The sequence below is a fragment of the Pseudochaenichthys georgianus genome, chromosome 23 (genome assembly GCF_902827115.2).
Source record: "Pseudochaenichthys georgianus chromosome 23, fPseGeo1.2, whole genome shotgun sequence".
In the NCBI taxonomy this organism is placed as follows: Eukaryota; Metazoa; Chordata; class Actinopteri; order Perciformes; family Channichthyidae; genus Pseudochaenichthys; species Pseudochaenichthys georgianus.
This window is the reverse complement of record NC_047525.1, coordinates 16405419-16430741: the sequence shown is the minus strand read 5'-3', so window position 1 is coordinate 16430741 and position 25323 is coordinate 16405419. Positions and strand designations below refer to the sequence as shown.

Genomic DNA, 25323 nt, shown 5'->3' with positions numbered 1-25323 from the left:
TACTTGCTTCGTTTCTGAAGGAAGTGACTTGGAAGTACGTGACTACCAAGCCAGCATCCTCGCGATTGAGAAACACCCAGGCTAAATGCTGCCTGGCAGATATTTTTAAATGACTTCATAGTGAAGTTACATTTAGGAACTGCAGAAGTGAAACATATAAACAAGCATGATATTCCTCTTCTAGAGCGGGTCGGCGTCACTCATTGTACTAAAACCGTTATAAGCAAGAATAGACCGTTTTTTAAAAAGAAATACTTTAATGATTATACAAATGCACAGAGCAGCGCAACAAGAGATACAGGAACACAACAATCTCAATAATTAAAGCTGCCCTGATAAGAGGACTTTTTTCTGATCAATAATACTTTAAGGAAACACGTGTATGAAAAAGAAAAGTTCATAAGCATAGCAAAAAAGCTGAATATTTTAGATTGCACATTTTACATGGAGGCATACATAAAAAGCTTTAGAGTGAGATTACATAAGTGTCAACCGCTTTATTTTTTATAATATAGGAATTGTTTACTTTCCCACTATTCATTCGCAGACCTGAACCTGCTGTTGTGTTTTTCATGTAATGCTTTGGTGCTCTTAGAGGAAACAAATATTCTGTTAATTTCATTTTACCAAAGTGGCTGCAAAAATCTCAGAAATAAGATAAACTGTGTCCTGTAATGGATGGACCACATTTTTAAGTGACAATAGGTTGCTGACGGTCTTTGTTCAGTGCAACCGCTACACAAATAACATCAGGCTTAGCATTTCAGATGAGTAAAACAGATAAGAGATGAAGAAATATAGGCGTTCCCTAAGCTACGTTTGCTAAATAGTTGGAGAGTAAATCACGAGTTAATCTTGAAGCTATAAATCTATTTATTGGACTATGATACCATATTTGCTGATATAACAAAGTATGCCACAATACGGTTTTGATAGGATTCAGTGACCTGAGGCAATATCATATGCTCATTCAACACAATTACATTTCTACAAGCTCATAAAAAGCTACTCAGATATTACTTGACAGTTGTATCACTGTACTTACTCGGATGACCACAGATATGAATATCAAAATAAAGGCACATCTTACTTTCGCCCTTAAAATTAGCCTATCGTAGTTAGCATTTTGCCCTTTGGGTAGCTTCTTAGCCTGCAGTGCTGACTCCCAGATCATGGGGTGAAGGACAAGTTGGTTCCCTACCTTCTTCTCTGTCTTTAGAAAATGGCTGAATGCTTCCCATAAACCACTGGGAACTGCGGTTTTAAGCAAGGTTTTTCTTTTGTGAAATTTGGTAAGGGCCTTTTTTAGATGCTAATGTGATCATTGTTTATTGGTGCGGCCCACTTATGTGTTTCAATCATTTCTACAGAACAATGGAACTCTGGCACAAGGCACTAAGATCTATACACACCATACCTGTAGTTGGGAATTGATTAATTGCTTCTTTTTGTAATTTCATGGGATTTGAAGACAATATCAGCAACATACATCTACATCTTGTAGCACCAGAAGATCACAGAGTCTTCAACAATTAAAGTTCCTCAGATGAAGATCAAATCTTTGGTTGAGAACTGCTCATTAAAAAGTCAGTTTAACTTCATACAACATGTCATGGAGCCAGCCATTATATGTGATTTACACAGTCTAACAACCCATTCTCCTGTCAGTCACGTGGATCCGTTTTCATGGGTATCCGTTCATCGGTCTGCTGAGGGATCTCGTTTTTGGACCTCCTACGGCATGAAGGAAAAAGTAAAGGGATCATAAGCAGTACAATAAGTCCATAATTGGACATTTAACCAAATTGCTATGATGGATAAACACGCAAACTGTTTGTTCTCTGCAGTGTCATGCCTCAATCTGAGTTTTCTCATCACATGAAACAGTTTGCTGGGACATAATTGCACACATTCAAACACAGAGGTATGTGAGCATGCTTACCTTTTATAGAAAAATAAGCTGATTCCCACCAAAGCACAGAAAATCACCAGTGAAACACAGCCGATCACAAGTCCTGCCAATAAGAGAGTAATACTAATAATGTTTTTCTGGCTCTCAAGCTGCAACCACCACGAGCTAGCACAAATGGGTAGAGTGACTTACTGGGGGCCGTGGAGGACAGCATTCCCGGAATAATTGTCCCGTTGTTGGACGCCTCAGTCGTGGTGGAAAGTGTGCCGTGCGATGTGGATGCTTTGGTCCCTGGCATGGAATCTACCGCCCCTGGTGTGGAAGAAAAAATTATCATATTCCCCTGTTGCTCAGTTATTAATGAGGCAGTCCAGAAAGGATCATGTCCTCAAGGTACAGTTACAACTAATGCTGTTTCGTGTATGTTTGAAAAAAAACAATGGTTGAGCGTAATGTGTAAAAGTCCAACCTTTCTATCTAACAGGATAGATTCTGAATGGATATATGGCTTGATCCAACATTAAAGTATTTTTTTAAATATCCCAAATTATTCATGTGTTTATTGTAACTGATTATCTTAATAAATGCCATGCAACATAATAAATAATATTCAATTTTTTTATCTTTTACAGAAGTCTAACAGATACAGGCCCGGGCTTGAGAGCAACTGTTGGCAACATGCAGTGCCGTTAAACTGGTTAGCAGGTTACCCTGGGAGGATCCGGGCGGGGCAGGAGAGGAAAAGGTGGAGCTGGAGGTGGGCTCTGCACTCAGGGGGGCTGACGGCTGTATACTCTGGCTGGTCTGAGGACTCCGGGAAGCTGATGTGGATAACCAAATACATTTACTTCTACTAATACTGCTTAGAGATGACTGCGCCATTCTTTTTAACCTTGAAACTGTAAGAATCGTTGAATACTTTCATATAATATGCCACATAATTCATAACAAAAGGTAAAAAACACACGCCAGAATTTGTTTTTTTAATATATTAGTATTCATACTACTGTTATAAGTGCTTATGTTAAGCATATGGCCGTTTCCTCCACTTGCTACCATAGTGTAACCACGAGTGATAGTATCTTGAATCATGTTTGACTTCCAGTTACATTCGTGCTTCCTCTGCCTCTAAACCACATTTCCCGACTACACAGGAACCCGATAACATGTATCTGCGTGATCATAAGATCATAATGATGTTGTGCAATTAACACAGTTTGTCAGATGTAATTACCAGTTTGGTCTCACGACTATCATGCTCCTGAAATGTCTCAGGGGCACTGTCAACAACTTCATGAATGTTGCATTGAAATATTGAACCCTCTCTTTTATCCTCCCTCCCACTAATTTAAACATGGAGCAAAGTACTTACTCAGAATACATTAGAATGAGCTAAGTATTCTGTTAAGTAGCAATGGTTTTCCTTACGTTTGTGTTGATTTTGTTGGTACTCATTTCAACCGTAACTCCTACAATGCAATGTTACCAGTACATTATGGCTTCTGATAAACCTTCCGCTGATTTTATTACTACTAACTTTACTACTGCTTCTAATTATTACCACTGCTGCACACACACATTTTCTATGTATATATGTCACTCTTTCAGTTCCATTATTAGTGCTTTTTTATTGTTAGTATTTTTGTAGTATAGTAGTCACTCACTGACTATGGAGGAAGCGGTGGATTCATGGGGGATATGGACATGGGTGTGTCCCGCTGCAAGATCAGAGCATTATTCATAAATGTGAAACACACACTTCTGTCCAGCTCACATTGAAACATAGCACTTGGAGTATACACTTACTTGTTGCTGTGCTCTTGGCGTGTGCTGTGGTTCTCTTTGGGTCAACTGAAAAAACACGAATAACAAGTTGAAACTTGAGAGCATGAAAAAGCCAGAAAGATGATAAGGATTGTGGATTGTCATTATCACTGTCAAAAACAATGCACCCTACCCTTCCAACAATGTAACCTGTTCGTGTGTTTCGCCTGGTGAAGGAAATAAAACACTTTCTATTTTAGTTTCAAAGCTAACGCTCAGAGTACCTCACACTGTACGCGGATGATATACTGCTCTTTGTCTAAAATGTACCCCCGTTTCTTCCCGCCCTGCTATATATATCTGGAAACTATCTTCGACCAACCCCAACCATCAAATTATTTATTTATTTCTTCTATCATAGTTCGACATAGTACAGTCCTCACAGGTTTTGTGTAATAAAAGCCACACATTCAATAAAAGGCAGCTTGTGCACTGACCAGGCTTCAGTTATATCCTGATATATGGTCTATGGGCCACCAGGAGTTGTCCGTTTCTGGAAACAATTATTATATATGGGGAAAGCTGGATGGAAGTTTGTGGGTGGTGTGTAGAAAAAGATGCTTCCATTTCTATTTTCACGTCTGCTTTTAGATGTATTATATTAGTGTAAGGTGTTTAAAATAGTCTCGTACACATATCATATCTACATTTCAAAAGAAATACATCACCATGTTTTACATACTCCCACTTCTTTTTCTACAAAACCAGACTACATTGGAAAATAGGCTGCAGTACAGAGACATTTAAATTAAGAAATCTGTTGAGTTGCAGCCAATACATCGTGCTGTTTAGCAGCACTTCTCCTGTCATGTCTGTTCTTCGTATGACTGGAGACTCTAGTACTAGAAATCAAATGTAGTTGGCATGTGGACGATTGATATACATACCAGTGTGCCTCAGTGGCTACATCATTCATTTTAACTGTGTGTTTGATTGTATGTGTCAGGCTAAAGAGGTGGCTTCCTTCTTAATGCTGCTTTCACTGCTTTTTTTTCATTTCCAGGCTCAAGTCAAGTCCAAGTGTTCACACTGCATTGTTAGTGTTGAACAGCAGACATTTGAATCATTTGGGACCTAGGTTTGTTAGCGTTACATGCAGTTGGAAGTATGGCCTGTCTATTCAAATACAATTCTGTATGCTATATCACATATGATGCATCCTACAGACATGCACACTATAGTTCTCTTTTCTTACATACCAGTTTCACAAGTTAAACTATCTGTGTTCAGTTTACGCTGCTCTGATTGCATGCAGTGTGTCTACAAATGTAAAGACGAAAAAAAACAATCTTACGTATACACTCAAATATGTCGTCTGTGGAGGGGGTGTAAATGATGCCATTATGTTTGCATTTGAGGAGATTAGAGGTTCCCGACTTCCTCACATAGCCATCTATGCACGTGTATCGGAATGTGCTGTTAATTTTGAAGCAGGGGACCTCGGGACGTTTAGTTCTAGGCACTTCGGGAATATCTGGACAGCAAGTGTTGTTTTCTGGAAGATAGACATTGTGTGATTGCATGATTACAAAAGAGACGTTTCAAATGCTTCAACTTTTATAAGTGAGTTTCAGATAGTAAAGGTAATAGCTTTGTAGAAATATAGAAAAAGTCCTTCAGAAACAGTGTGTCAGATGTGATTGAGTCCTGATACAGTTATGCAGATCTTTTGTAATGATATGATATTTGCTTTATTGTAAATCCATAGGTTGTTTTACAGTATGCCTAAATGAACACAAGTAAACAACTCTTCCAACACTGCCTAAAAGAGTGCAAAAGGATCCAAGCTGAAAGGGAAAATATTACATATAATAATAATAATAATAATAATAATAATAATAATAATAATAATAATAATAATAATAATAATAATAATAATAATAATAAAAATAAGCCCCAGTTCACGTCCGGTCCCTATCGCTCGGATTTGAGATCATAGAATTGTTGTTGTGCACTCACCGAGGCTGGAGACTTCTGCAGCTCCGAGCAGACAAAGCACCGTGAGGCAGATTAGTGAAGAGGAGTCCAGCTCCATCTGATGATCTGATCTGCTCAAAGAGGAGTAGCCATCTACAAGAAGAGACCATCCTCACTGCTGTCAATACTCACTTTCACTTTCACAGGCACTCCCGCGACCAACAACCAATCACATGAATCTCCCGCCCCGGACACACAAGCACGCGGTTTGATTGGCTAGAGGTTGTACTGGCATATGATTTGATTGGCTGACGCTTCCGTCGAAGCTTCAAAAGTTGAACATTGCTCAACTTTTGAAGCGAGCAAAGTGAGATTTTTTTTTCTCCAAAGTTAGCCTTTCATCCATCCTTACTATGGCATTCGCCACTTAATTGACGTACAGGTCACAGATTGGGCAGGAGCGGCCCTGTAGGTAGATCATTTGGGCGTGGTCATTTTAAAAGTAGCTCCCAAACTGAAAAAGTGTGGGCACCCCTGGGCTACAGTCTATACATACATGGCTACAGTATGCAAATCCATTGATCAAGTGGTACGCCATGTTTTGCTGCAATTATACATTCCCCTTTTTTAGTCGAAAACATACATATCCACCTTGAGAAGTGATTGGGCTGCACAGAGCCGTCATTTTAAACATAAAGTTGTTATTGGACATTGAAGTGTATTGTGGTGGAGTCAGCCAGCCGCTAGGTGGAGGAAGAGAGCAGAATGTCGCCATGATGTCGTTGACTGTCGTCCTTAGTTTTGTTGTTGTGCTGCTGACTTCCGCTTCGTACAGCGAGGAGCTAACTTTAATAAATGTGCCGCTAAACTCTTTTATGTTACAGGCACTGGCATATAGTTAATGTGCAGACATTTCTTAAACCGGTAGGTTGAAAACAAGCTAAACTAATACAGTTGTTGTGAAGATATTTAATTGAGGAGTAGACAGTCACGTAGCTATGTTAGCATTAGCTAACGTTTAGCTTCATTGATATTTGTCTAGTCTCTCCTTGCCTGCACCTGAGTTTTAAGTAAAAACAATGCTTTCTTTAATATAGCTAACGTTAAGTTAACATGTCCATGCATTGAATTAATAAAACCCTCGTTACAATACAAATGGAGAAGCGTCTCATGTAGACAGCTGCTTACAGACTCAATGTCTCTCCAAGTGTTGCAGAGCAAAATGATGCATGTGAAGCTAGTTTAGATACATTAACGCTGTGGTTGAACACAAATGAAATGTGTGTGTGTGTGTGTGTTTGCAGGAGACAGCTATGTCGTTATACGATGAGATCGGTGTGGGTGCCAGTGACACCAAGACTGAAGGCTGGTCCAAGAACTTCAAGCTGCTGCAGTCCCAGCTGAAAGTGAAGAAGGCTGCTCTGAACCAGGCCAAGGTAGGCACATGCAATATGTGAGCACTGCAAGGCAACGCAAGTTTATTTATATGGCAGATTTCACAATCAATTTCTGTGTGTGTAGACCCAGCGGATGAAGCAGAGCTCGGTCTTGGCTCCGGTTATTGATCTAAAGAGAGGAGGCTCCATTGATGAAAGACAGATCATAGACACTCCTCCACATGCTGCCGCTGGACTTAAGGTTCGTACCACAAACCTGAGCCACAGTGTGAAAAAGTACATACTTAGTGGTAATATGATACTGAGTGGGATGTGGTGTTATGATGCAGCTGCACAAAGACCCCCCCCAATCTGCTCACACAACATGTACATATTTGCTTCAGGACACCGTGCCCAGTGGTTTCTCCTCTAGCGATGCGCTGATCCCATTGGCAGATGAGTACGATCCAATGTTCCCAAACGACTACGAGAAGGTGGTAAAGCGACACAGAGAAGAGCGTCAGAGACAGAGGGAGCTGGAGCGGCAGAAGGAGATCGATGATAGAGAAAAGTACGGTCATGACGGTCAATCAGTACATTTGTTTCCGGGCTTGAAGCCATAGCATGTCCAGTTAATGCCTAACTATGGATGCCAAACCATATCAAAAGTTATGCCAAGACACTATTCACATTAATGACAGTGGAAACAAACATGGGACAACCGAAGAAAAGGGCTGTGGTTTTTATTATTCGTCACGGATTAATAATTTGTATGAAACTGAGAGTCTAATGGACTGAATATTTTGAGGACAGGGCTCCTTTTTAAATCTTGATGTTCTTGTGTTGCAGGAAGAGGAAGGACAGGCATGAGGGAGGAGCTCCGAGTGGCTTCTCTCGATTCCCTGCAGCGGAGGGCGAGTCAGATGAGGAGGAAGACTATGAAGCAGAGCGGAGGAAAAGAAGTGAATATTTGTATTGTATAACAGAAATATTCACTTTACTTGGATATTTTCCGAGTCTGAAGGTTGACTTTTCCAAAATGATGACATGCTCTATTTGGTTACACTCTGAATGTATATAAATACATGTCAAACATTTTAGCGTTGATGAATAGCTTAATCATTTTTTCTATGCATGTAGCCCCGCTGTGTGTCACGGTAATGATGTGTCAAACTTCTCTAACGTGATGAATCTCCTGCCTCTCTCTCTCTCTCTCTCTCTCAGCTTTAGGTGGAGCAGCCATCGCCCCTCCATCTTCACTCGTGGACAAGGACGGTATGTGTTATCTAGCAGGTGGTGAAATTTAAAACCACAGACTATCAGGGTTCTTACGGTCATTAAAAACCTGGAAAAGTTATGGAAAACAATATTTTTCGCAAAGTATGGAAAAGTAATGGAAATGTAACTAAAGTTGCATCAAATATAATTTAGATTTTATCTAATCGCCAAAATAGTAATACTATAATGATAATAAATACTGTATCGTATAGTAATGAAACGTAAAATGGCATTTAACTGTCGAGGTATTTTGCTGGTGAGATTTGAGCTGCGTGTAGAAGCTAGTAAGCCTACTATTGGATTTGTTTTAGATAGGCACAACATGTTTCATACCTTATTTTCCTGTTCCATGTTAAAATAAACCATTTTCAGTGGTACCGCTGAGAGAGTAATTTGTTTGGTCATGGAAAATTAGGTAAAGGTCATGGAAAATCATTGGTGAAAAAGTGTATGAACCCTGACTATCAAATAGACCAGGAAGCAATCCTATGTAAACGGCTCAGAGATACACTATCCCTTAGTTAGTTACTTATTTTGCTTGAACTTTGTTTTGTTCCCTGACATGAGTACAAAACACATGGAGCTTTTTAGTAATACACGTGCATCAGTGTTACCCGCAGGGGCTTTAGTTCGTTTATTTGTTGTCTTTGTCGGTTATGTTAACTGTCAGTTTGCGTACAGCAGAGGGCAGCAGCATCACCGTTTAAAGTATCTTTACCATGTGATGCCAGTGTTAAATCACTAGGACAGAGGCGTGGAGTTCTTTGCTCCGGTATCATCCTTAATTTTTCACACAGTGATATAAAAAAACAGAATACAAAACGGGATTCAAACAGATATTTATTTTTGTATTTATTCTGGTTGATGGGAATACCAAACATAAATTATAAACGCGAAAGAAATAACATTGTATTTGTTTTTCTGTGTGTGTAGGCTCCTACTGCTACGAAGAGGAAGTTCGTCCCCCAAGAGGCTCAAAGGCCGCCATCCCTCCCCCGATGTATGAAGACTCAGAGCGAGCGCGCTCACCACCCGGACCCACCAGCTCCTTCCTCGCTAACATGGGGTGGGTGACACACACACACACACACACACACACACACACACACACACACACACACACACACACACACACACACACACACACACACACACACCACACACACACACACACACACACACACACACACACACACACACACACACACACACACACACACACACACACACACACACACACACACACACACACACACACACACACACGAGAACATATCAGCCTATATGCTGAGTAAACATGTTAAAGCTGTATGTCGGACAGTTTTTTGTCAATTGCTTCATTACCATCTAATAGATACAATGCATCAACATAAATTACAGAACCCTTATTTGACTCAATAATGATTCTATAAATTGAAGTGTCGACAAACAGCTTTATTATTACAACAAACACACATTTTGAAATCCTCCTTCTCCATATCGCCTCCCACAGAGGTACGGTGGCCCATAAGATCATGCAGAAGTATGGATTCAAAGAAGGCCAGGGCCTGGGGAAGCACGAGCAGGGCCTCAGCACGGCGCTGTCTGTGGAGAAGACGAGCAAGAGAGGAGGAAAGATCATCATCGGAGACGCTGCAGAAAAACGTAAGTACTACCGTTACGTGTTTCTGCTGACATTTTTCTCTCATGATGCTGGAGGCCACGCGCCCAATGTTTTGACTTTCCTTCAAAATCTTTTCTCTGTATGAAGTAGCATTTTAATTTGTTGGTGCCAGCCCTTATGTTTGGTGTCTGTGTGTAACCTGCTTTGACTCTTAGTTTATCACTTTTCATTCTTCACCAGTGAGCGTTATGGTGTCATTCCAGGATCAGTTACATGTTTTAATGTGTGTGTGTGTGTGTGTGTGTGTGTGTGTGTGTGTGTGTGTGTGTGTGTGTGTGTGTGTGTGTGTGTGTGTGTGTGTGTGTGTGTGTGTGTGTGTGTGTGTGTGTGTGTGTGTGTGTGTGTGTGTGTGTGTGTGTGTGTGTGTGTGTGTGTGTGTGTGTGTGTGTGTGTGTGTGTGTGTGTGTGTGTGTGTGTGTGTTGTGTGTGTGTGTGTGTGTGTGTGTGTGTGTGTGTGTGTGTGTGTGTGTGTGTGTGTGTGTGTGTGTGTGTGTGTGTGTGTGTGTGTGTGTGTGTGTGTGGTGTGCAGCAGGCTCCAGCCAGCCAGGTGCTCCTGAGACTTCAGGAGGAGGCTTTTCAGGTTTGCTTTCACTTTTATTTCTCTCCTATTAGTATACTGCCATGCTAGGCTATTATTCAGAAATGTTGTGTGTGTTAGGGCTGCTCGATTATGGCAAAAATCATAATCTCGATTATTAAGGTCAATAATTGATATCACGATTATTAAAAACGATTATCCATTTACTTTGAAAACATCCATTTATTGGAGGCTTTTTTTTTTTAACAGTATGTTTTTAACAGTTGATTATCCTGAACTTTAAGTATAATTGAACTGAAAAACCAATAATAAAAAAAAAATTATTTGAAAAAAGAAAAACATAGCAGGGGGGGGGGGAGTGTGTGGGAGAGAAACTCCCTCTGCAGGTAACTTTAAGATGTTAGCCTTTGCAGACCATTTACAGTACATGCACAAAATCCTATATAACACACTACAGGAAAGGGAACCCCCAAAGAGCATAATAGGGCCCCTTTAACTTTCTTACAGAAAGTAATGAATTCATTTAAAGATCCAGATTTTAGAACTTACCTCAGAGGTAAAGTGTGAACTCAAATGTAAACTGGAGATGAAATGGGTTGATAATAAGTGAAAACAATGGAAATTCCATTATTTCCAGTTGCAGTCTTTGCCTAGCTTTCACTGCTTCTGTAGTTGTACTACGAGTGAAGGGATTTACAGCCAATCAGCAGCACTTCTGTTATCAGCTCTGTATGCTGTACGGTACAGTTAACAGGAGAATACAGTCACTCTTACACTGTTCTCTAAAGGACGTCAGCGCCCTCCTGAGGAACACATTGTTGCTCCTGATTACCAGTTTATGAGTCAGAGTTTATCTAAGGACCTGCTGAAAGGATGACTAATAGTATGTACTGTCTGTGTACACATGTGGACACTTTCTGTGTTCCTCTGAACAAGTCAATTCCTCTGCAGCTTATTGTTAGTATAACAACATAAAAGCAGTGTTTAAACTATGACAAAACAGCCAGACGTGACAGAAAACTCCTGTTGGGCTCACAATCAGCTTTTGAATAAATATCTGCCAAATTGTCATTCATCATTTGTGTTGGACTCATAACAACACAAATGATAAGCTATTACTCCATTCAGCACCACATATACATATTATTTTGAATAGAATAACATTTGACCGTTGTTTACGTTTTTTTCACCAACCAGGGGACAATGTCAAGAAGTCAGATGCCAACCCGCTCACAGAGATCCTAAAAAACCCCACCAAAGTTGTCCTGCTCAGGGTATGTGTGTGTCTGTGTTTGATTTATACTGTAGTCTCCTGAGTAAGGCCTAATGTGTGTTTGTTTTGTAGAACATGGTGGGCAGAGGAGAGGTGGACGAAGACTTGGAGGGAGAGACGAAAGAAGAGTGCGAGAAATACGGCAAAGTGGTTAGATGTGTCATTTTTGAGGTAAGAGAAGAGAAATACAAAGTGTGCAGTTAATTCGTTTATACTACATGACACTCACAAAGCCCTCTTCGCCTATCAGATCGCAGTTGTGCCCGATGAGGACGCTGTCCGGATATTTCTGGAGTTTGAGAGGGTGGAGTCAGCCATCAAAGGTAGGTATTTCCTGTTTTGTAGTCACCTGCATGAGGTCCACTTACATGGTTTTTGTAAAGCCTGGACACACCAGACACTACAAATATTTTGAACACGAGTCAGTTCCTGTTGCTTCAAAATGGCTGTAAATGTCAGTATTATCCGAACCTCAGACATTTTGTTGACAATGCTAACTTTTATTTCTAAAACACAGTTCATTGGGGATGCTTCCAAAATACATATATGTAAATCCTTTAGTATAAGACTCCCCAAAAACTTGAACTCAAATGTGTGACAGCATCACTTTAAAGTGAGGAAGTGATACATAGACGATGATTTGTGTTAGATGAGACGGTGAGAGCAGCCTGGGGGATTTTCTGAAAGCATGGGAAAGGTTTTTGTTTCACAACTGGGAACACTACAAGACAGTAAAGCTCATTTTGGTATAAAAAAAACATTCTGTGGGTTCCAAAAATCAGTCTCATGTGTATCGTCTATGGAACAACTCCAGACTTATTCATAATTATCAATTGAATATTTAGGCCATGGACATAACATTTAGGATTTCATTGTTACATATTACCCTTGTATAACTGCTCTAATATTGTGGGTGAGAGTGTGACCCATTCTAAATGTGTTGGCCCAGATCAGAATGAAGGTGGGACTCCCTGTGGTGTTCCATCTTACGTGACTCTCTGCAGCAGGGGCAGAACGGCCAGAACACTCACGCTCAGAAAGTGGGACAGACGGAACGATGCATAACAAGCCGCTTAGCGTGATCTATTTCTCCAGATGATGACTAAACATTTCTTTACTTTTTGCTGAAAAATCAAGTAGCACTCAAGTAGCAAGAGTGGTTGTCCACCAGTGAGAGGTCAATGTTTAAGCTGCTGATGAATGTGTGTGAACGAGTGGATGCTGACTTCTGTATGTGACCGCTCTTTTAGTGATGGCAAATAATTGAACATTTCTATATCAATTCAGTACATTTAGCAATTTAAGCAGCAACCAAGGGGTTTGAAAAGTGAAGCCAATGCAGAAGGGCCTTTAAACCGGGATTCCTTCCAATTAATAGTTAAATATGGCCGAGACGATTGTGTAGAAGACTATGAGAAAATGTGGCTACTTCTCTCTTGGTTTCTAATGACTTTATTGTCTTAATTTGTAGTTTCAAGTCTTCTCCAGTACAGCATGTTTATTTAGTCAATCATCCTCCCGTTCAGAGTAAAATAGACGATACAGCAGGGTATGTTTTTAACGTGCAACCATGAGAAGGTTTCTGCCATCTCACACTAACAAAGACCTCCAGACATGTTTGATGCACTCCTTTGAAAGAATATGTTGCCCTGTTTCCATTGACATGATGTAATGAGCCTAACCGCAAACAATCTACCGTCTTATCACGGCAACATGTTTTGTACACCAAGTGGCAATAAGAGCTTGTTCGTTTCCTCGAGACACAACACTGAGCGCTGAGTATGTCCAGTGTCCTTTGTATCCAAAGGTCCCCTCGATGAGTGGAACTTTATGACAGCATTTACTGTCTGCTGCCTCTGTAGTCATATTGTCCTTATTGCCACGTCTACTTTTGTGATGTTAAGTTGTGGTTTCCCGGACAGTTTGTTCCACACAAATGAAACGACTTGGAACAAGAGCGTTGACGGTTAAATAAACTATTGAACGGTGTGCCACTGTTCAACAACCATACAGTGAGAAAAGGCATTCTGATGAAACACCAGTTGAAACAACTCAATGGTTCGCTATTAAATAAATATGAACCAAAGTGTGTTGTTAAATGGTTAATCTGTGTCCTTATCAGTGTGAGTGTAACCTCTGCTCTCCTCTGTAGCCGTGGTGGATCTGAACGGACGTTATTTCGGCGGGCGAATCGTCAGGGCCTGCTTCTACAATCTAGACAAATTTCGGGTTTTGGACCTCGGTGAGCAGGTGTGACGTCTCATCATCTCACAACGTGTATATAAACTTTTTTTATATTTCCTGAACAACAGTGACCTGTCAGTATGTAGTGGTGATTCCGTCTTGTAGATTAATGTCATTAAAAATACCTTTATGTTGAGACAAAATAAAGAGTATGCACGACATCCAGTTTACTGTTTTCTTTACTTTGGACTGTCAATGGTTTTTTGTTGAAAATGTCTTTGCAACCTGCACACATGCTGTCATGGAGCCTGGTTTCCTTCTCAACATTTTGCATGACATAACGCTGCATCCAAAGTAGTGTTGAGACATCTCCAGAGCCCGATGGTCTTAACTTAGCCCTGATTGATTGTGGAAAGAGGGCCTCATTCAGAAATTATATAAGTGCGCCTAAAGGGGCCTGAAGCTGCCCGTGACATGCGTCAGCAGGGATCCCACCGGAGCAGGTTTATTCAGATCAGGGAGAGAAAACTGAAAGGAAAGTTTTACTTTATGCTGCAAGTAGTGCTGCGTACCGGCAAGCCGAACCGGTACTGGACTTGTAAAAAGTTTCGGTTCAAGTCCGGTTAAAACCGGAACGTCGGGAACCGGTACTTGGACTCGCAAAAAAACTAGCACTTACGTATATTCTGGTGTCTGTTGTTATTTAAACATTCCCTGATAAACGTTATTCAGCGTCAATAAATGGGTGCTAATCCCAGTGTGCTCAGTGTACAACATCACATGTCATTTCACCTTCGATTCACGGTTTGAAAACGTAGCCTTTCGCCACATGCTAATGCTAACCGGAAGTGAAGAATTTTCAGAATAAAAGTATTAGTTAAGTTAATAGTGTGAACTTCCGGTTTTTTCAGAATAAAACTGATTTAAATTAAATAGTGTATTTAATTCAAAATTACGCCATATCAACATTGATTTTAATTTCTAACAGTATGTATGTACATCACTATGTATGTAGTATGTACTGTATAATGTACACATGTAGAGTTGTAGAAAATACATGTACAGACAGTACAGTACACTCTGACTGTACAGTCACTACAGTGTAGCCTATACTGTACAGTAGGTGTGTAACAGTGTAATGCGTATAGTCTACTCTACACTCTACCTTTCAGCAACGTTTTAGGGATTTAGGCTCAGTCAGCTCAGGGACTGTTTGGTTACTTTAGTTTGGTAAATGAAATAAATGTTTGAACTTTGTAGTAGTTCACTGTAGTTGCTGTCATAAGTCATTTGTAGACTAAGTGGCAAAAAGTGTTATTTTTACATTTGTACTTTGTAGAGAAATGTAGACACAAGTTGGAAGGGAGCGCAATAAACCTGACGAGTTTGAATTTGAGTTGATTATGAGTTAATTTTCAATTGATAATTAGCTCACAATAAGTTCACTTTAGTTACTCACACAACTTGACACAAGCCATGGGTTCAGGTCCGGACTTATAAGTCCGGACCTGAACCTGAACCTCTGGACTTGAGTCCGGACCTGAACCTGAATGTGAGTCCAGGTACGCAGCACTAGCTGCAAGGGTCGAGGTCAGGGTATGGCTGAAGAGGCAGGAGATAGATGTCTGACCGGCGGACAATGACTTATTAATATGTTTCTTATGTATTGGTATAAAGATCCCCTGGTAATGTAAATAACATTTTCTTAGAAGAATGCATCTGATATTTCGCCCGATACTTTCAAAGAGAAAAAGTTTGTTTCTTTTACTTTGAAAAGCTGAAAATACATTACAGAGCCGAAGCAATGACATCCTAATGGGATTTTTGGTGAAGTAAAAATAACGGGGTGTGTGTGTGATTTGAGACAAGGTGGGTGTAAATGCTGATCTGGATATCTTGACATGAAAACGGGGAAAGTATTTTGAAAGACGCAGCCTATGTCTTTCTTGAATTTTACACATTGAGGATGTTTCTCACTAAACCAAGTAAATGTGTTTAAAACAAGTTTAACTTAAGAAAAGAAAGTGACAGAAAAAAACGTCATTACAAAAGTAAAAGTACCAAAGCATAAATGACTAGTACTTAGTATCTTAGTTAAGTGAACAGGGTCATGGTCCCACAGCCTGTCCTTTTTCCTGTCAATCTTAATCTATGCGGAAAAATACAGGGCCTAAAAATAAGCAGCCATGTTGACTGATCGTCTGATACATTATCTTTTATACCAGTGCTGAAACGGATGCAGATTCACTGGTCAAGGTCAACTGCTATGACTATTGACTAAAACACAGGAGGAGAATGATAGTTTTATGTTGTAGGGAAATGACTCATATTCTGATTTCTATGAATGGGGGATGATTCAGTGTCAACATACCTAAATGGTTTCCTGAATCTTAACATATATTGGCAAAACATAGTTTATCCCAATCTGGATTTGCATCTTGCAAATTAAGACATACAATGATATGAAACAATAGTAAGATTATGATGTAAATAGGATCTCTTACGAGGCATTTTTGTAGAAAGTGGAGGATGTATCATTTTACAGGAAGACATTAAACAAATTAATTAAAAAAATACTTAAATAATTACTTACTAATAAGAGACATTTTCAATTTAGAAATGTTCATAATGAGTACTTTTACTTTTGGTACTTTCATTTAATTCAACGTTTGTACTTTTAAATGCAGGACTTGTAACAGACTATTCCTGCACTCTGGTACTTTTACTTAAGTACAAGATCTGAGTGCTTTTTCCACCTCTGCGTGCATACTATCTGTTATATCAAGTCTATGGTTACCCCACACAGAGGCGCTGTGCTGTATGAACGTGCGTATCTGCGCGTGAGTGGGTTCGTGTCGTCACCGCTGTCACGTTGTTGCCGGCCGGCGGGGCGGGGTTAAATAGAGGATGTGAGCCGCAGCCTGCAGATTAACCCGGCTCAGCTCAGGAACAGCTCGCCTCATTTCGCCTGAACCTACCCAGCTCTTTTGTGTCTTCTCCCCTAAACTGAGCGGCTCGGTGCCCGTGTACTGTGAGGAATGCCCGGAGAGCTGACCCAGGACCGGATCCAGAAGACCTGGGAGCGGTCCAAGGATGACCCACCGGCCAACCGAAGAGGTAAAGCCCCATAGTAGCCTATATACTACAGCGGCATATCATATGCTGTTTTCTAACCTAAATTATCACTACATTATTATGACAAATGTCGTCATATATACAGTTGTGCACCTGTCCTTCACATTTTTTCACTTCCATTGATCTTCATCATCGGCACGCGCCGCACGTGACATCCCTTTTGTTGGAGAATGACATAGCTGCGGTCACCATGGTTACCACGTCTGTGTGATGCTTGGTTTTCTATTGATCGGCGGGCAGCGAGTGAGACCCTGCCTAGGGATGAGCTCGGGGAACTCTGAGTGAAGGATGTTTCTTATGGCTTCAACACAAGAGTCAAGTTTCTGCAAAAGAAACAGAAAGCTTCCATTGCTCTAGTTTAAATAGTTAAAACTAGGAACTAAAGCAATTTGAAAGCACTTACAAATGAGCACATAGGTGGTGCTGTGCAGAGAGGAGGATGAACCCGATCATCCGTCTAGGCAGCATGGCTCGTTTGTATAGAAACGAGGCCAGCAAGTATAAATGAGATTGACAGCCACATGCTGCTGGGCGTGTCACAGAAATAAAGATTTCAATAAATACATTCAGGTAGGCTGCAGGGTGGAGAGAAATAAAGCAAAAATAGAAGGTCCAATTATAAAATCACGGGAAAACAGGCGTTGTTGTCATAACAACCATAACAACCTCCCCCTCCTCCCATTTTTCTCTGCAGTGGCCGGTGCCCCCAACTTCGCCAACCCCCCCACCGTCATCGTGATGGTGGGTCTTCCGGCTCGAGGAAAGACATACATGTCCAAAAAACTCACCCGCTACCTCAACTGGATCGGCCTTCCCACCAAAGGTACACACACACACACACACACACACACACACACACACACACACACACACACACACACACACACACACACACACACACACACACACACACACACACACACACACACACACACACACACACACACACACACACACACACACACACACACACACACACACACACACACACACACACACACACACACACACACACACACACACACACACACACACACACACACACACACACACACACACACACACACACACACACACACACACGCCATGTATACATCACTTCAGGGGACATTACATTGACTTACATGCATTTCTTGGAGACTTAACCTAACCTTAACCATAACCAACACATACCTAACCTTTACCCTAATCCTAAACCTAACCAAGTCTTCACACACACACACACACACACACACACACACACACACACACACACACACACACACACACACACACACACACACACACACACACACACACACACACACACACACACACACACACACACACACACACACACACACACACACACACACACACACACACACACACACACACACACACACACACACACACACACACACACACACACACACAGAGAGAGAGAGATCGTGTTGGCTCATTCTGTGGTCAGATGGTTATGTGACTGCTGTCAGGTACACACACACACACACACACCCACTTCAGCATTAATCATGTTTCCACCTCCTGGACATCCTGGTTCATTCTTTTTCCTGTGTGTGTGTTGTAGTTTTCAATGTGGGAGAGTACCGTAGGGAAGCAGTGAAGAACTACAGCTCCTATGATTTCTTCAAGCCCGACAACGAGTGTGCTGTTAAAATCCGACAGCAATGTGCCTTAGCAGCCTTAAGGGATGTCCACTCCTATTTGAAGGACGAGGGAGGCCAAATAGCGGTGAGTTTCCCATCGTTCATTGCGTTCTAAAATGTTCTCGTAACCTGGACTCGATTTAACCCGCTTTGTGTCCTTTCAGGTCTTTGACGCCACTAACACGACCAGAGACAGGAGAGAGATGATCCTCCAGTTTGGAAGTGACAACGGCTTCAAGGTCCGTGATGCTACCTGAGGATTCACAGCATTTCCTCCATTTCAATGCAGCGAGTTTAACTGCTTTTGCTTTTTGTGCCCAGATCTTTTTCATCGAGTCCGTGTGTGACGATCCCAGCGTTATTGCGTCAAACATCATGGTGAGTCAAAGCTCCAGTGCATCCTGGTCCCATGGCATACTATGCATAAGGTGTGGTACTGTATCTCTGTCTGACTGACTTCCTCCCTGTTCAGGAAGTGAAGGTGTCCTGTCCAGATTACCGGGACTGCAACAAGACTGACGCCATGTTGGATTTCCAGAGGAGGATTGAATGCTACAAAACCAGCTACCAACCTCTGGACCCTGATCAACATGACAGGTATCAATATCTAAATGCCATTTTGTGTATTTATATGGAGAGGAAATCAACTATATTGCAGAGAGGTGCTCATAGAACATCTTAAGGCTCAACTTGAACAAAACCAAGGTGGTTGAATGTAGGAAAAGGTAAAAATACACACATCTGTCCAGGGGTGGTTCTAGGGGGGGGCAGTGCCCCTAACACTGACCTCTGATCCCCCTGTGGCCCCCCTAACAATGTAACGTTTTTTTTTTTTTTAAATGTATATTTTCTTGTACTCGGTTTGCCAAAAACCGCAGGATTTTGTTGCTGTAATGTGAGATTGTACAGACACCCTTATGTCAAGTAGAGATGTAACTGTTCATTGCCTTTATTTTTATATAAATATGGTGTGAGTGCAAACATTGCACTATAACTTAAATAAATAAGTGTACTGAAACAAATACCAACTATGCAACTATATTGCATTGTTTTCTTATGCGCAATTACTTCATACTGTCTAGTTCTCTTTTTCGTCCTGCATTTATTGTGCCCCCCTCAGAAAAATAACTGGCCCCCCAGTGGCCCCCCCAGTCAAATTGGTCTAGAACCGCCACTGCACCTGTCTACATCAGTGAAGCTGTTGTACAGCAGGTGCACACTTTTCTGCGAATCAGCATCTCAGAGAAGCCGACATGGACATCCCATATCTCCATCCCGGTTGAAAAAGGCAGTATGTCTTAAGCAAATGTAACAAAAGCCCCACGGCCATGTTCCTGTTAAGCTTTACAGTGGAGCCCTAGAAAGCATCCCGACTGGAAACGTTACAAGTGTTCTTCTTATGTAGGAGACCCTGTGTTTAACACTGTCAATAAATGGTCCTTGTATCCTTCATGAAGGTTAATGAAACACTCCCTCCATCCTCTTCTTCCTCCAGGAACCTCTCCTTCATCAAGGTGATAGACGTGGGTCGGCGCTTCTTAGTCAACCGGATCCAGGATCACATCCAGAGTAAGATCATCTACTACCTGATGAACATCCACGTCCAGCCCCGCAGCATCTACCTGTGTCGGCACGGAGAGAGCACCGACAACCTGGAGGGGCGTCTGGGCGGGGACTCGGGCCTGTCGCCGCGGGGCAAACAGGTAGGAACCCTTGAAGTAGATTTGTAAATATGATGAAATGCCGGTTTCAGGTGCTAAATATGCTCTGTTTCAGTTCTCAGCTGCCCTGGCTGGCTTTGTGGAGGAGCAGCAGCTGCAGGACCTGAAGGTCTGGAGCAGCCAGCTGTGCCGCAGCATCCAGACGGCAGAGCGCCTGGGCGTCCCGTACGAACAGTGGAAGGCTCTGAATGAGATAGACGCCGTAAGCATCGCGCTAACACACCAAATTCCCAGTATTTTACTTGCGGAAAAACTGATATATTATCCGTCATTTCAGGGAATGTGTGAGGAGATGACGTATAACGAGATGAAGGAGAAATTCCCGGAGGAGTTTGCTTTGAGAGATGAAGATAAATACTACTATCGCTACCCTGCCGGAGAGGTATGCACACACGTAATAGCAGTGATTTGCATTTAGGTCATTGGCTGACATATAGCAAAATAACCCAGATTATCATTTTAGACATAAGAATGCAACCCTACTTCAGAGGTATTTGATATACGAACAATAATAAAGACGCCAACCCTCCGTATCCTGATCACAGTCCTACCAGGACCTGGTGCAGCGGGTGGAGCCGGTCATCATGGACCTGGAGAGACAGGAGAACGTTCTGGTCATCTGTCACCAGGCCGTCATGCGCTGCCTGCTGGCCTACTTCCTGGATAAGAGTGCAGGTGGGTACTCCAAAGTCCCAGAAACCTTCTGTTGCTGTATCATAATGTTAATGATTTAAAGGTCACCTGTTAAACGCGTGTCCCCTCTGTGTAAAGAGATTCTGAAAGTTTCAGGAAAAAAGATTACCTCAATTTCTGTCCTGATCCATTTATATAAAAACCTGTCTGAAAATGAGCTGATCAGATTTTGGCCACTTTATGATGTCATAACGATTTTTTGGCTTGTGTAACCATTAGCCAATCAGCAACAAGGTACCCCACCTGAATCTCCTCCTAGAGCACCTTTGTGTTCTTTTTTGACCAAATATCTCACAGATGGGCGCGGGGAGTGGCTCCTTATTTTCATCTAAAACAGGGGTGCCCAACCGGTCGATCGCGATCGAGATTCCCAGTCGATCGCGAGATGTGTCTAAAAATAGAACAACAAAATTCTGTTTTATCGTTAATGTCCTATAACATAATCTTCCTGTGCCGGAATAATGCACTTGCATCAAAGCTTTGTGATTGGCGTGACCCCATCTGAAAATGAGCTGATCAGATTTTGGCCACCTTATGATGTCATTACGGGGGGGGGGTTATTTTTTGGCTTGTGTAACCATTAGCCAATCACCAATCAAGATAACCCCCCCCCCTCCCCCCTTATCACCTGAATTTCCTCCTAGAGCACCATTGTGTTTTTTTTAACCAAATATCTCTCAGAGGGGCGTGGGGAGGGGCTCCTTATTTTCATCTAAAGTAACAGACAGAGAATCAGCACTTTTGAAACGGGGCTGAAACAGAGGGGATTATGGGTAATGCTGCAATACCAACGCATTTGGTATTTGGAGCCACTTCAGAGACATGTTTGTATATCTGAGAGCTATAATACATTGATGAAAAACAGTATCATAGGGGACCGTTAAGATGCTAATGCTGTTCATATGTGTTTTCCCAGAGGAGATGCCGTACCTGAAGTGTCCCCTGCACACGGTGCTGAAGCTCACCCCGGTCGCCTACGGCTGCAAAGTGGAGTCCATCTCGTTGAATGTGGAGGCGGTGAACACCCACCGAGACAGGCCGGAGGTAACGTCAGAGAAACTCACTACTGAATGTGGGAGGCGTGCTGTAAAGAAGTGGATACATGTTGAGCTCATCCTCAAATGCACATTTCCACATGCCCACCTGCAGGATGTGAAGAGGGGTCCCGGGACGCTGATCAGGAGGAACAGCGTGACTCCTCTGACCAGCCCCGAGTCCAACATCAAGAAACCCCGCATCGAAGACCTGGACGAGGCCGGCTTCTCCGAGCTGCCTCCACCTGTGTCCTCGCCGTCTCTCTGCAGCCCCTCACACACCCCCATCAGCCTGTCTGGACAGGTAGGGCTCGCATAAACACACTCAGACGCACACAAGCCTTTTTCTGTTAAATCTGGCTTCTTTATTTATTGGGCTTGTACACAGACTGCACGTTTGTCCACTGACTTATCTATGTCTCTTCCTCCTCTGCTCCTCTCTACCTCTGTTCTTTTCCTCTTTTGCTCATCGACTATCTTCCTCTCTCTCTCCTCGTTCCCTCTGCTCCTCATAGCACTGGCTGGGCAGAGTTTGCCTGTAAGTATTCTCTGTTTTCTTTTCATCCAATCCTTACACTCTCTTCCTGTTACTGCTGCTTCTTTGTTTACTTACTTTTCCCACACTCAACTTAACAGCAGCTTTTGCTTTTTTGGACATAAAATGTAAAAGCATCTAAAGACATATATAAATGTACATACATATACATGAGTGTGTGTTTTCTTCTCAGTGAGGGAAAAGGAAAACTGCTGTTGTCGCCACTCTTTACGCTGACTCATGCTTACTGTCCTCTCCTTGTCTCTGCGCTTGCTTTATATCTGGCCTGCTTAAAGACAAACCGTCCTCCAATATCTGAAGGTGTTTTCACTCTTAGTCTTTCATAGGTAAACACACTGTAGAGGCTCTGCATTGCTGCGTACTACTGTAGTTCTGCTAGCAGTCACCTCAGACACAATGTCCAGTTTATGAAGAGATATTGGACCAAAGAAACACCATCAGGCTAATTTAGCATAGACTCAAACGTAGCATGCTAAAGCTAGCTTCCAGTAGCTGTGTTGTTGCTGGTTTGCTAGGTAGCATGCTAACAAGCTAAACAATTATATTCACAAGCTTAAAGTTATTTAGTCATTTTTTTTCTCAGAAACAAACTGAAGTGTTATTTGTTTGTTTATAGATGGACAATTTCAAAAGTCTAGAAAAGACGGAGAGATGTGTTTAATGTGTCTGTGAACGTTTTTCTGACGCAGCAGAAAGGCGGAATTAGAACACGCGCGCGCAAACGCACACACACACACACACACACACACACACACACACACACACACACACACACACACACACACACACACACACACACACACACACACACACACACACACACACACTGCATGAGGACTCCAAATGAGGGATTACTCAACATGAGGAAGTATCAGTAAAGCCTGTGTTTGTATTGTGGTTGAACAATACGTGTTGCGTATGTAAAGGTTGCTACACAGCAGTCTTCACATTATTGCCGTTTGTGTTAATGTGTTGCATTTTCAACAGTTGCCTCACAGAAATATTCACTCTTGCTGAATGTGTTTCCATTACAGAACCTGAGGAGAAAGACCTCGGCCCTGCACTGACGTGAGGTTCACTGAAGGTCAGACATGAAACTACGAGCACGAGTTCAGTTGTGAAGAGACACAAGTAACTGTTCATTATTGTTAAAAAATGATGGTTATTGTTCATATCTCATGTAAAGAAACACTCTTAAATGCTCCTATTTTATATCTCTTTGAGACTGAAGAACGTCACGCATATAATTATTTTGAATGGATAGCTCAGATGGCTCCATATAAACTATTTTCTACTTGTTTATAATTGAGAGACCTAAGACAGTCACAACTACAGAAATCCTTCAGCCCATTCTTTTTTTTTTTTTACTTCTGGTTGTACTGTCAATTGTGTTCAAAAGAAGATGATTTAATTGTATGCTTACATTAAAAATAAGCGATTATTTTGCACATTGGGAATACATTTGTACTTTTGCTTATTCTTTTGTATTTGTCATGTCATGGAGGTGATATCTGCCGTCGTGCCTGTAGCGCTTGTTTTTTCCAAGCCTTACGCCACTCCCCTTGCCATTTCTATGGAATAGAGACTCCACATATCACTTTAATATTTACTTTTCATCATGTTTAACGCTACAATGCATGTTGATAATTTAACAGAGTTCTTAATTTTTCTTTTTCTTTTTACAATGTCTGCTCCGCACAAATGTAACTTATATTTTTGTTCTAATGAAGCGTGCTGTTAATAATATGTAAGTGTTCATACAGTACACATGAAGAGATGCATGGGAGAGACTTTCTGGAGTCTTAAAATGAAAATGTATGAAGAAGTATTTTTGTACTAATGTTTAGAAAGAACCCTCTGCTTACCTCTCTCTGCTGAAACCTCTGTTAACATGTTGGCACAAAATACTTGTCTTTTGTAAAAACGGTTTTATTATATTCTTTATTTATTTTTTGTAGTTTGGGATACTTGGAGGGAGAGGTAGTACCCGGTTTCAATCTGAGAGGACAGTATGTTGTACAGTCCTTTTTGTATCTGCTGGGCCAATAAAATAACTGCTAAAGATATAATTATTTCGATGTACTTGTACTTTATTTGATGCTTCTAATGTAATTGTACATATACTGCCTTTTTATTATGATTTAATAATCTTGGGGGCATTTTAAAAACAGATGACATAAAATACAAAGCACTGTTATATAGTAAGTTAAACTGCACAACAAGCACTATTTTGAAGCCAGCCACAACAATAAAATAGATCTATTAATCTTATATTATCGTAATATTATAATATAACATCTGGGCCCCTTTGGCTCCATAGTAAGTACTTTTACTTACTAAATATAACTTGAATGCAGAACCTTTACTTAGCTTTACTTAAATGGTGTTGGTTTATCTTTTATTTATTTATTTAACAGGGACATTAATGAACATTTCTGTAAACGTGCCAGAGTTAGCCAAGAGGCTATTTTTCATCTGTAGTCCCTGGACAGATTTTAAAAGTCAACCTAAAACACATTTCATTTTAAACAAGTAAATACAATACATTTAAAACAAGCAACAGTCATTAC

General features: G+C 41.3%; 3 protein-coding genes across 8 annotated transcripts; 2 read left to right on the top strand and 1 right to left on the bottom strand.

Moving 5' to 3' along the window:
- Window positions 1-237: 237 nt before the first annotated feature.
- On the bottom strand, window positions 238-5862 carry il15ra (interleukin 15 receptor subunit alpha). 4 transcript variants are annotated; one of them, XM_034075072.1, is made up of 8 exons: window positions 5696-5862; window positions 5031-5231; window positions 3719-3763; window positions 3577-3630; window positions 2623-2733; window positions 2105-2224; window positions 1943-2015; window positions 238-1734 (listed from the first exon to the last, which is right to left on the bottom strand). In XM_034075072.1, the coding sequence occupies exons 1-8, from the start codon at window positions 5769-5771 to the stop codon at window positions 1665-1667; spliced, it is 750 nt and encodes a 249-aa protein (XP_033930963.1). In that variant the 5' UTR covers window positions 5772-5862; the 3' UTR covers window positions 238-1664. The 4 variants fall into 4 exon arrangements, with proteins under 4 accessions (XP_033930963.1, XP_071057900.1, XP_033930964.1 ...); XM_071201799.1 differs by lacking the exon at window positions 1943-2015; XM_034075073.1 differs by lacking the exon at window positions 2623-2733.
- A 501-nt stretch (window positions 5863-6363) lies between these two features.
- rbm17 (RNA binding motif protein 17) lies at window positions 6364-14186 on the top strand. Of its 2 annotated transcripts, none has more exons than XM_034075230.2 (13): window positions 6364-6577; window positions 6958-7089; window positions 7175-7291; window positions 7434-7600; window positions 7879-7991; window positions 8254-8304; window positions 9241-9373; window positions 9800-9951; window positions 10503-10550; window positions 11706-11782; window positions 11854-11952; window positions 12032-12104; window positions 13934-14186. In XM_034075230.2, exons 2-13 carry the CDS (start codon window positions 6967-6969, stop codon window positions 14035-14037), a joined length of 1257 nt encoding a protein of 418 aa, XP_033931121.1. In that variant the 5' UTR covers window positions 6364-6577; window positions 6958-6966; the 3' UTR covers window positions 14038-14186. The 2 variants fall into 2 exon arrangements, with proteins under 2 accessions (XP_033931121.1, XP_033931120.1); XM_034075229.2 differs by having other exon boundaries at window positions 6366-6577; window positions 10500-10550.
- A 2694-nt stretch (window positions 14187-16880) lies between these two features.
- Window positions 16881-24825, top strand: pfkfb3 (6-phosphofructo-2-kinase/fructose-2,6-biphosphatase 3). 2 transcript variants are annotated; one of them, XM_034075198.1, is made up of 14 exons: window positions 16881-17082; window positions 17795-17923; window positions 18671-18834; window positions 18914-18988; window positions 19071-19127; window positions 19222-19346; window positions 20245-20452; window positions 20526-20672; window positions 20748-20852; window positions 21016-21145; window positions 22080-22207; window positions 22313-22501; window positions 22713-22735; window positions 23788-24825. In XM_034075198.1, the coding sequence occupies exons 1-14, from the start codon at window positions 17004-17006 to the stop codon at window positions 23792-23794; spliced, it is 1566 nt and encodes a 521-aa protein (XP_033931089.1). In that variant the 5' UTR covers window positions 16881-17003; the 3' UTR covers window positions 23795-24825. The 2 variants fall into 2 exon arrangements, with proteins under 2 accessions (XP_033931089.1, XP_033931088.1); XM_034075197.1 differs by lacking the exon at window positions 22713-22735.
- Window positions 24826-25323: the final 498 nt, after the last annotated feature.